Source organism: Physeter macrocephalus, unplaced genomic scaffold (assembly GCF_002837175.3).
Source record: "Physeter macrocephalus isolate SW-GA unplaced genomic scaffold, ASM283717v5 random_594, whole genome shotgun sequence".
NCBI lineage: Eukaryota > Metazoa > Chordata > Mammalia > Artiodactyla > Physeteridae > Physeter > Physeter macrocephalus.
The window spans coordinates 36,821-48,934 of record NW_021145868.1 but is presented as its reverse complement, the minus strand read 5'-3'; the positions used below and the strand labels follow the sequence as shown (position 1 = coordinate 48,934).

The 12,114-nt window shown below is 45.9% G+C and overlaps 1 protein-coding gene and 1 non-coding gene across 3 annotated transcripts in view; one reads left to right on the top strand and one right to left on the bottom strand.

Moving 5' to 3' along the window:
- Positions 1-272: 272 nt before the first annotated feature.
- Positions 273-12,114, top strand: part of STXBP1 (syntaxin binding protein 1) — a 34,326-nt gene continuing 22,484 nt past the window's right edge. For both annotated transcript variants that reach the window (XM_028485837.1, XM_055083125.1), the window contains exons 1-7: positions 273-317; positions 2,005-2,086; positions 5,579-5,655; positions 6,632-6,710; positions 7,845-7,948; positions 9,668-9,816; positions 11,504-11,588. In XM_028485837.1, the coding sequence (XP_028341638.1) occupies positions 273-317; positions 2,005-2,086; positions 5,579-5,655; positions 6,632-6,710; positions 7,845-7,948; positions 9,668-9,816; positions 11,504-11,588 (621 nt within the window). The remainder of the gene's footprint in view (positions 318-2,004; positions 2,087-5,578; positions 5,656-6,631; positions 6,711-7,844; positions 7,949-9,667; positions 9,817-11,503; positions 11,589-12,114) is intronic.
- TRNAR-UCU (transfer RNA arginine (anticodon UCU)) lies at positions 5,994-6,067 on the bottom strand. The gene has a single exon. It is a non-coding gene; the product is annotated as a tRNA-Arg (tRNA).

The window sequence follows — 12,114 nt, the reverse complement described above, 5'->3', positions numbered from 1 at the left end:
TGAGAACTACTGAATTAAGGAAGCAGGAAGAGAACTGTCTTTATGGTGGATTGATATGGCTCAGTAGACAGATTGGTTGAATTGCATGACTCAGGAGAACAAAGCCTATGGAGGGAAAATGACCTCGTCTAATAGGCAGGGGTTGGAAGTCCCTGAAATTACATTAGATTTTTTCTTCCACCTCCCCCCTCCTTCCCTGTCTCCTTTCCTCCCTCTCCCCTTCCCTTCCGCCTTCTGTCCTTCCTTCCTTTTTCTCTCCTTTTTTAGAGATCATGCATGATGTGATAAAGAAGGTAAAGAAGAAGGGAGAGTGGAAGGTAAGTAGAAAAGCACAATTAATGACCTTAAAGGTGAGTTCATGGGGAAAAACAAGAATGGAGTAGAGTTGGGGAGAGGCATGTAGGCAGGGAATGAGGACCTTTGCTGTGTCCAGAGGATACCAAAAGCTTCTGGACTAGAGAAAGGTAATCTGCTGTGCCTCCCATTTTATACGATCCTGGTTAGGAAATCTCTTGGTCATAAAGCTTATCTTTAAGATCACCTGGTGAGGCATTCTAGAAGTGGAACTCTTTTATTCAAACAAGATCTTACCTGAATAAAGCAGAAGGTAGAATTATTCTGCTTGCTATGGGAGACAAGAGGGACCCCTTCTTGCCCCTCTGGTGGCCCTAAAGCATGTCCATGGAGCCCACACCGCAGTCCGAAAAGCCCTCATCTGGCCTATCCCGTCTGCCTGTAGCTACGTAAGACAAAACAAGTAAGTCTGTGTATTCATTTAACATTGAGAGCAATGCTGGAAACTGTCATGTACCTGAAACAAGTATTTAAGTCAGTCTAATTGATTATGGCCTCGGTTCCAGCAGTGGGTGATGTAAGTCGGAAACGTGCTTTCCTCCATCCAGGAAGTCTGTGTTTGAAGGAGCATCTGGTGGTCTGGGGCCGGGCATTACAGTGACCAGGAGAGCACACCGTCTTACTTCCCTGTGGGTGTTGGAGGGCTTATGCCAACCATTCTTGCTCCCGAGTTTTCCTGTAGTAAAGTTCACCGGGCCTGGGAACAGCAGAGCTGATTGGTACCAGGAGGCTTTTGAAGCCTCACCCTGGCCTCGTGAGATTACGTTTTAGCCAAAGCATCCATCCTCATACCCCGAGCGGGAGGCCAGCTGGTGGGAACTCCTTATGCCTGCCTTTCTCTCTTACCCTTCCCATCAGTAATGGACTTGTGGACGTGTGAATTTTAAACTAACCTTGAGGAAGCTGCCTCATAAAATGAAAACTGATTGGCCCTCGTGCTACAGCAAGATGCTTTCGGGCCCACATTTTTCCAGCACCTGTTGCCTGGGTTTCTGTCTTTGAAGAAGGATAGGAGAAATAGCTTTGTTTTAGCTCTAGCTCCCTCTCTCCACTGTGGGCCGAATGGAGATAGGAAAGGTTGGCTGAAGAATTGCAGGTATGAAGCTTTTAGACCAGGACGGCACGTTCTTATTCTTCCCGTCTGAACTGAGACAGACTTTGCTCCCGGGATGACACGTGTGCTGGTCCATCCTGGTGAGGTCTGCAACGAAGTCCTCTCCTTCCGCCCCATAAATGTGGCACTAGTGTTCATTCTCTCATTAAGAAAAAGTTTACGCCCTGAAAAAATACCCTCTAATATGGATTTCTCCGAGTGTGGATGCTGTAGATGAATTTTTTCTTTTTCTTTTCTTTCTTTCTTTTTTTTTTTTTTTGCATTTTTATGAGTATTTTCTTTGTCATGGAAAAAACTTTAATTTTTTTAAGTTTAAAATATTAAGTCACATCAGTGAGAGCAAACTCTCCTAGAAGCTGAGGCTTGGTGGGGAAATAAAAGCTAGCGTGTCTCTCGGCAAACTTCTGGCCCCGTAGGAAGCATTGATAACTCAGAATTCTGCGTTTCTAGGCTCTTTCTGAAGTCTGACTGGGTCAGCGGAGGAGATAATCGTAGCAGGTACCCGTCAGGCTGTAAACTGTTCCCTTTGTTTCCAGGTGCTGGTGGTGGATCAGCTGAGCATGAGGATGCTTTCCTCCTGCTGTAAGATGACAGACATCATGACCGAGGGGATAACAAGTGAGCGGCCTTCCCTCCGCCCTCCCGCGACACTCAGCCTTCTCTTGGGCTGTACTTTCTCCTCCCTGTCTGTTATTATCTTGCTTGACTTTATTTTTTTTTTATAATTTTTATTCATGAAACCACATTCTTTTTTTTTTTTTTGGAGGTCGGGTCTTTGTTGTGGCATGTGGTGCGCAGGCTTAGTTGCCCCACGGCATGTGGGATCTTAGTTCCCTGACCAGGGATCGAACCCATGTCCCCTGCATGGGAAGGTGGATTCTTATTCTTAACCACCCAACCACCAGGGAAGTCCCTATCTTGCTTGACTTTAGATCCTCCAACAACCTGGGTGGTAGGACCGTAAGTTCCTGAGAGAGACCCCAGGCTTTCTTGTTCATCACTGAGTCCCCCACCTCCAATCCAGTGTTAGATGCCCATTAAGTATCTGTGAAAAGATGCCAAAGGAAGGCTCAATCAAGAAAAAAAAAAAAAAAGGCAGGCCACCCAACAGAAAAAAATGCACAAAAGAATTAAACAGGCACTTAACAAAGGAAGAAACCCAAATGGCCAATAAATATGTGAAAAATTGGCCCCCTCAGTAGTGGTCAGGGGAATGCAATTAAAACCAGAGTGAGATACTGCTGTGTACTCAGATTGGAGTATTTAAAATATGATAATGCCAAGTGACAGGATATAGAAAAATGGGAACTCCGATCTGACACATGTCAGTTGGTACAGCTACTTTGAAAAACACTTGGCAGAGTCTAGGCGAGTTGAGTCATGCAGATCCTACGAGCCAGCACATCTGCAGTTAGATGTGTGTCCTGGATAACCCAGGTGTGTGCGCCCGGGATGCTCACAGAGCGTCACTCATAGTAGCCCCAAAGTGGGAGCAACCGAAACGTCCATCAGGACTAGAATGGTGAGATAAATTGTGGGATAGTCACACAGCAGCATACTGCTGATATACAGCAAAGGAGAGGAACGAACTCTGACTGCTGATATACAGCAAAGGAGAGGAACGAACTCTGACTACTGGCTCACTCCAAAATGTAAATGAATCTGATAAACAATGTGGAGCCAAAGAAGCAAGGTACATCCTTAACAATATGCTTTAATTTACGTAATGTTCAAAAACAGGCAGAGCTAAGCTTTACTGCTTTGAAATGCAGGGACAAGTGAGTCTTAAACAAGCACAAAGAGAAGTGATCATTCATGTCACCATGGTGGTTCTCTTTGGGGGGAAAGGAGGAAATTGTGATGAGGGAGGGTGGAGGAGGGCACTTCTGCAGTGCTGATGGGTTCTGTTGCCTGACTGGGGTGGTGCTTGTGCAGCATTTGCTTTATAATTATTTGTATATTTATGTTTAATTCATTCTTTGGAATGTGCCTTAGAATTTCACAGTAATAGGGTTTTTTTTGTTTGTTTTTTTGTTTTTTGCGTTACGCGGGCCTCTCACCGTTGTGGCCTCTCCCGTTGCGGAGCACAGGCTCCGGACGTGCAGGCTCAGCGGCCATGGCTCACGGGCCCAGCCGCTCCGCGGCATGTGGGATCTTCCTGGACCGGGGCACGAACCCGTGTCCCCTGCATCAGCAGGCGGACTCTCAACCACTGCGCCACCAGGGAAGCCCTACAGTAATAGGTTTTTGAAATAAGTTAAATCACCTGCTCAAGGTCACTGGCCAGTGCCACACCTGAGACTAAGACACAGACCTCCTGGCTGCTGTCCCCAGCTCTTTTTCACATTTGTGTGCAGCTCAAGTCTTACTTAGGAGCCCCTTTCAGGAGAGATCATGTATTTTAATCTGTGAAACAGCATTGATGGAAAAGCAGTCTATTTTGAGGTATTATTTCAAACAAGGAAGTTAACCTTTGTTTTTCCTCCTAAAAAACTTTGGGTGGAACATACCTGTTGCAATGCAGCTCCCAGTTTTTCCCCTCAAGAGAACTTTTATATGGTATGTGGCCCACAGACTACTGCTGGTCTTTGTCAAAATTACTACCATACCACAATTACGAGAGGAAGAGCAAGGAGGGTTGAGGTTTTCATTAAGCTAGATGAATGTAACTTAAAGGTTGGTGATTTCATCATTTTTTAAAACACATTTCCACAAAAAAAATTTTTTTTTATGTTAAAAAAGAAAACAAAGAAAAGAAAAGAAAAGCATATTTCCAAATCTAGTTTATCTATCACCAAAAGCATAGTCCTGTAAATAGGAGTACATAATTTTTGGTGTGACTTTATGTCATTCAGTGATCCAAGACCAGACTTGCCCCTGTTTTGAGCTTACAAAGTTATTTTCCTCACTGAATTTTTAAAACTTTTTTTTTCCTCTATGAAGGCAAAAAATGCAAATATAGGAAAAAAGCCAAATGTAGCTAATGAGCTTCTAACAAGGAAGCAGCACCGTCCTGCCCTCCTTCTTCCTCCCCCATCCCCTAAGATCCATCACCCCAGAGGCAGCCACTCTGCTTTTTCTTCTGGTTATCTTTTTGATATTTCTAAATAAGTGCTTATAGGAGTATCACTTGATTCATCGTGTTAGACATTATCTGTTGACTTCCTGTGGTAGATGAGGGTTCAGCTCTCCCCTCCTGCCCACAGACTCTTCCCTATCCCAGAAGTTTTTTTTTAATGTCCTTACTTGGCAAAATTTAAAAGTCAGCAAGCCTGTGTTAACCACCCCCAAATATTTGGGGGGGAAGTGTGATTGGCCTATGAAATTCAAAAATCTACAACCCCTGATAAAGTAGATGGTTGAGAGATTTTGGTATTAATTTGAACATTGTTTGGGGTGGCAAGTCTTTGTAAATGTTACAAGGGATACTTCTAAAGGGATGCTTTTATTTGCTTACATCACCTGCATAGGAAGAATGGCACTGTACGATCTCCTGCTCGCTCTGTACCAGAGGACAGTGTAGCGTAGGTGATGCATCCTAAGCTTTATCAGGTGACTAGTGAGATGATGACTTAGGTCTTCTTTCCCCAGCGGATGAAGTAGCTGGCCTACTGTAAAAGAAACCAGCAAACCAAACACCCATGGTTTGCTTTAACAAAATTTGCTGTTTAGTCTTTGAACTATTGAGAGGAACAGTATTATACAGAAGGTATGTTTGGAATGTCTTCATTTGATATACAAAGGAAAATGATAAGACGATCTAATTGTTGAAAAACCAACCCAACATGGAAATTCTAAAGGAATTGGGATTATCTAGGACAGATGAGAAAAAACTGAAGGAAGAGGCAAAAGACTAGATCAAGGAATTTACTTAAAACTGAAATGGGAAATAGGAAGTATCTAGTGTGATAAGGTTTCAGGTTTTCTACCACCTGAGCCTCGTGAGACAGAGGAACGTGGTAACTGTGGGGAAGGGGCGTTGAGTCTCTCCTCCCCCCACTGTAGATTCTTATTGCCCCGGTCTGAAGGTGGCCTCTCTCTATGGCTTCTAGTTGTATGATCACCAGTTCTGTTTTCTTATTTACCATGGGCCGCTGTTTTGTTGTCTAGTTGTGGAAGACATCAACAAGCGCCGAGAGCCGCTCCCCAGCCTGGAAGCTGTGTATCTCATCACTCCCTCTGAGAAGGTAAACCCTGCCCAGAAGAGCTTTGGCCGAGGTTACACGTGCTGGCTTGGTGTCTGGGTGGCACCGGGTCTGACGGTTCTGGGTTAAGCACGCATTTAACACACTGCTCTGTTTAAGCATGCAGTCCACCAACGGGGAAGGTGGGGTGCGGTGAGGAGTGAAGAGTACATTCATTAAGCTTTCTGCCAAAAGCCAGGCTGGACCAATCTCGATGCCCCCTTGTGTTCGCTTTCGAGGTAGGAGATCACTTTATCTAGTGATCCGCCTCCAGAACTTGGGTATTTTATGCTTTCAGATTTCTTTTTTTTTGGCCTCGCCACGTGGCTTGCAGGACTTAGTTCCCCCGACCAGGGTTTGAACCTGGGTCCCCTGCAGTAGAAGCTCAGAGTCCTAACCACTGGACCACCAAGGAATTCCCAGATTTATTTCATCAATATCCAGTTAGGGTTCAAATTTACCTCTCTCATCATTTGCGGGGGTTGGTTCAAATCAGTATCCAGGCAAGGCCCACCTTCATGCTTTTGGTTGCTAGCTGTCTTAGATGTCTTAATCTATGTAAATTCCCCCCAGTTTTCATGTTTTCTTTTCATTTTTGAAAACTGGCTTATGTGTGGGTTTCTGCAGATGCAACTAAATTGCCAGAACTTCATCGCAATGAATCTCCTGGTAGGTTTCTGACCACTTTCCTCTTTTGTGGGTCTCTTCTTAGGAACCCAAGTTATGGTGGCTCCAAAGAATGGACGCTGTCATTTTGGAATGAGCTAGGGAGGCTTTTGTTCTTCTGAACTCTGAAACAATCCTAACCTTAAATCCTCAGAGCTCAGTTATGGCTGAACATAAGTTAGAATTATACATCAGAAATCCCTTGCTATTTTGTGCGTGTAGCTTGAAGCCAGCATGGATTTGACTCCGTTCAGCTGGAGGTTCCATTCGCTTCTAGAATCGGATTCAGTTCCCTTTTTTTCCCTTTCCACAGTCTGTCCACTCTCTCATCAGTGACTTTAAGGACCCACCAACTGCCAAGTACCGGGCTGCGCACGTCTTCTTCACTGATTGTGAGTACAGCTGTCAGCTGCCGCCCCGGCCTTCCTGCCCGGCCAGACTGACCCCAACCAAGCCAGGCCGACAGGGAAGAAATGGGCTGTTCCCACTTTTGTCCTGATCTTTTATTTTCTCTTCAGAAGACAAATTGCATCAGAGATAAAAATAAACGCCCACAAATACAAACCTACTAGGTCGTGCAGTCCCTTCCTGATTAAAAAAATAGCTCCTCTTCTAAGGTCTAGCATGTTTAATGCTGAGAAGAATTTTCCGATGCCAGCCTTGGTGTTTCATTGTATAGACTTCCAGATATCACTATAAACTGCAGTGTGTTTCCATCTACTTTTCAACTACAAAGACACTCTGATCTGGTGGTATTTGTATCAGGTAGAATGGTATGTTTGTCCTAGACTCTGTTTTCTTGCTTTGTGGAAATGTTGTGCATGGAACCTCGTGCAGAGAGCACGATAATAACAGTTCACCTGTGTTCTCTGGGGAAAACCCCACAAAACTCACCACTGAGCGGATGGGGGAAGGTTCTTGCAAAGAATAATTTTATCCTCTTTGAAGACGGGTGGCAAAGAAGGCAGGCAGATGGCATTAGTAATAATAAACCAATGACACATTTCTGGGAACCTGAAACTGTCGGTTTGGCCCGAAAGAGTCATGAGAAATCGTGGTTCCAGCACCAAGTGGGACTCCCGTGCAGCTGAGTTCCTTAGAGGGCCTGGGCAAATGTCTGCATCACATTTCCCAACGATTTTATTTTTCTTTACCTATTTTATTTTTCATAAGTATCTCAGATGTGTGGTGTTTGTTTATATTACAGGCCTTTTCCTGATCCCTTCTTGATCTCTCTTGGTTCTTTTTCTTCCTCTTCTTAATGTCAGAAAATAGTTTTCATTAGCTCTCAATATCTCAGTCTTTATTGCCATTTGTTTCTTTGTTATACATTGAGGGCCTTGTAGGTGGTTTTGTATTCCTTTTATTCCTTTTATACCCTAGAGGTAGTAGGTTGTCGGGTAGGATGAACTTTCTATTTACCTTTTTAAAATCCTAATAAAATAAAGAGTTCCCTGGACGGGTGCGAATGTTGAAATGAACCAGAAAATGGGCAGGAAAACCTACTGTCTTTGTCATTCTGGCAGCTTGTCCAGACGCCCTGTTTAACGAGCTGGTAAAATCTCGAGCAGCCAAAGTCATCAGAACTCTGACGGAAATCAACATTGCATTTCTCCCATATGAATCCCAGGTGAGGCTGCGTGGGGGAGGGCATAGAAAATCCACATCCTGGCTATTCTCTCAGGAACTCTGGCCCCGTGCGAGAGGGTGCGGCAGGGGTGCAATAAAGGGAGTGGGGGAGGGGGTGGCTGAATGACGTGTTGTGAGTGGACGTTTATGTAATGGCAACAGTAGTCCTTAGGGGTCTGCCCAAGATGCCCTCGTGTTAGTCTCCAGGTCTTTCTGACTTTCTGCAGCCATCCTGCCCTTCTTAGTGTTCATTTCATCCTCACTCACATTGTTCACTCCTATTGGCTGACTCCTTGAATAAGCGAAAAGTAGCCAATCCAGAAAGAGCCTGGGAGGAGGGGAGCGGAAGGGATCAGACAACACCCGTTTGCTGCAAAGGAGACTTTTTATGTGGAGATAACCTCAGCTTGTCATGTGCCGAAGGAACAGATGGTAGCCTTCATCATGAGCTGTTAACGCTTCAAGTGCCAAAACCTCTCCTCTTGGAAAAAAACAAAGTCGTTAAACCAGTAAAGGTGAAGCTGATCATGAGAGAACATACAAAATTTATACCTTAGTATTTTAAGATTTGTTAAAATGCCTCCTCCTTGCAAAGAAACAAAAAATAACACAACTTCTTTGCATTTTGTAGAGGTAAGAGATGATTGTGGCATTTTGGGTCTTTATAGATCAGCTTCTGGACACCAGAGAGTGACCAATTCTTGGGTAAGAAGAGATGGAAAAAATAGAGTGTGAATATTTTAAAAAGACAGTCTCTTTGCCCTCTCACTTGGCCTAAAGCTTAATCTCAGCTTGAGGGCAGGAATTTCTTTCCTCTGTGTGAGCCCTGTCACCACCTGGATTGAATAAAATCCAACTTTAGCATATTCAACCATATTATATTTCGTATATTTTTGAAACGTAATAACCTTTTTTTAAAACCTCAGGTTTTCCAGATCAGGGTAGATTACCTCATAGAGATTCTGAGAGAATACTGATAGCTGGTAGCCTCGTAGTGTAAGAGGGAAGTTTAGTCTTCTAGAACCCTCCAAAAAAAAAAAAAAGAAGAAGAAGAAAAAAGAAAAATATTTAGAACATACTATGAGGATAGGAAATTATTAAACCCATACAGAGCTCCTTTATTTGCTACAGTCACAGCACAATTTCTAGCCTGTCCCTTATTTATTCGAACTTATAATGAACGGCCCGTGTGGTGTGCCAACACCTCCTCCCCTGCTCTCCTCCTGGGCTCCTCACTGTTCATCAGACACAGGCACACGCCTGCCTCAGGGCCTTGGCACCAGCCGGTCCCTCAGGGAGCCCCCTCCTGGGGAGAAACGCTGCACCTCCTTCAAGCCCTGGCTCAAACATCCCCTCCTCAAGGAGGCCTCGTGTCCTCCCTGTCCATCCTGTGGGCATTCTTTCCCTGCTTCTTATGTTCTCAGACACGTACCCACTTCTCAAATACCATAAAATTTACTTTTCATTATGTTTGTTGTCTGCCTCTTCCTGCAAGATTGCACGCTCCTTGAGGGCAGTAATGGTTTGGTCACTAACAGTTCCAAGTGGTTAGCACAGTGCCTGGCACCCAGCAGACACCCAAGCCGTGTTTGTAGAAGAAATGAAAATCTGAGACACCCAGCCTCACTACCAGCTTGGAAAAAACTCTGACGGTTCACCATTCTGGATGAATATGACAGTTCACCATTCTGGAAATATATGTATTTCTTCCCCGTCTCAGGTGTATTCCTTGGACTCTGCTGACTCTTTCCAAAGCTTCTACAGTCCCCACAAGGCTCAGATGAAGAATCCGATCCTGGAGCGCCTGGCGGAGCAGATCGCAACTCTGTGCGCCACCCTGAAGGAGTACCCGGCCGTGCGGTATCGGGGGTAAGGCTGCTCCCAGTCTGCCTTCGGTGGCCCCCCAACGTGTCCCCGAGCAAGGAACTTCCTCTGGCCTTGCCATTCCTCTGGCAGTTGTCTCCAGAGGGTCAAGATTTGAGCGTCTTCATTTATAATTATTTTCCAGTGTTTTTGCTCTTTTCTAAATTTTATTGTGGAATATACCAATACATACAGAAAAGTGCATGAAATACATATATTCAGTTAGTGAATAACTAAATGTGAACGCCCTGTAACTACAATCCAGGTTTCCTCCAATTTTTCATCTCTTCCTAACCTTAAAAATCAAATACCCACCCTGCAAAAGATGTTTCAGAGTAAGATAAAATGCAAGGAGAATAATTCTCCAAAGGACACATTTCTCAGATTTGATGAGGTCATTCACTTATCACTTACCTGCTGTGTGCTAAGTGCTAGGCAGGCGGACTTAACCTCAAGACACAGCCCCTGCCCTTAGAAACCCCTGATCTGGGAGTGCAGGTAGGAGGTGCACACCTACTATGTAGGCCTATGAGACCAGTGCCTTAGGACGGTGCAGGCCATAGGCTTGGGCATCCAGAGCAGGGAGAGGGCCCTTTGAGCTGAGAGGAGCAAGCACAGCTTCAGAGCAGAGGTGGCATCTGAGCTCAGTCCCGGAGGACAGGTTCGGATTTCAGTAGACCGATGAGCAGGGGCCGTTTTGTGTGGACAGTTGGGTTGAGCAAAGGCATGACGTTGGACGGCAAAGGGCAAGTTTGGGGAGGGTTGGTAGTCTAGCGCGGCGTATGTGTGGGCAGTGGGGCAAGGTGAAGCCATTTCTGGAGGCCTTGGATGCCAAGTTTGGGATCCTGCCCTTCAGGGGTTATCGCTGGGTAGCCGCTGGGGGATTTGCACAGGGAGTGTGAAGCTGGGAGCATGAGTGGGAGTCCCAGTCCCACAAGGAGAAGCCGGAAGGGTGGGAGGCACAGAAGGGAGTGCACGGATCCCCATCACCTCATTGTCCGCAGGGATGTGCACCCACGGGACAACGCCCCCCTCCGTTAGGGTCCTCACCGACAGAAGCCTGGTGGAAGATAAGAGATGGGGTCTTGGGGTTCACTCGTTGGAGGGATAGGGCTGGGAGCAGAGCTGCTTTTGCGCTGAGCGTGGCCAGGTGGCAGGCAGCAGCCACAGGATAAACATCGCCAGGAGGAGCCCAAGAAGTGCTACCCAGCTCAGACAAGGCGGAAGGTCCATAGGTTCTCACTTGTATCTTTCCGGCTCTGCTGGCAGAAATGTCACTTCCAACAAAACAAAACAGGGTCCAAGGGAATTTGAATTGAGGGAAGTGAGAGTCAGGTGGGTCAGACTCAGACAGCCTGATCATGGGAAAAGGATGGATGGTTAGGACCCTCTGCTGAAGTGTGGTTGTTTGTCTGGAGCTGCTTGGAAATACTACCTCTGTTTCCATTTGGATAGTTTGGGTTTTTTAAAGGGAACTAGAAAATCATTTATGTTGCGGGCACCGAGCTAAGTATTTTATTTGTCCTTTTAAATTATACATCTAATGTGAGTATATTCTCTTTGTAAAAGAACAATACAGATGAAGCTGGTGTCTCGCTTGACCCTCCCGCACTGTCCTGCCTTCCTCCCTGAGGGCAGACAGTGTCATCGACTGTGGCAGGGCCTTCACCCTCTGTCCCTCCTCCTTTGTCAGGGAATACAAGGACAATGCTTTGCTGGCTCAGCTAATCCAGGACAAGCTCGACGCATACAAAGCCGATGACCCGACAATGGGGGAGGTAAGTCTTACTTGGCCCACGTGCTTCTCTCACCAAGCGACCACAGTGTCCGTGTGGCAGCCTGGGCACAGCTGGCTTCCTTTGCTCACAGAGCATGTGTGAGCGCCCTTGTTCCTGCACAGTGAGCTCCAGCGAAACGCTCAAGCCCTTGGGCAGGCGATACAGATTCTGTTCAGTGTCGCTGAGCTACCAACTTGTTTCTGTTTGCAGGGACTTTCCCAGTGTTAGCACCGACAGCCCTGCCTCCTGGGACCCCCTCAGTGGAGCAGTATCAAAACCAGAAAATTGACATTGCTACAATCTCCAGACCTTATTCAGATTTCACTAATTAGTACACGTGCTCGGGTGTGTGCGTGCACGCACACGTGTGCAGTTCCGTGCAATTTTATCACATGTGTAGATGTATGTAACCACCACTGCGATCAAGACACAGAACTATCCCGTCACTATCTTGATTTAAAAACTGACAGCCCCAGGTTCTGGGGACCCCCTCAGGCCCAGGCCGGCTGGATGATGGGTCACCCTT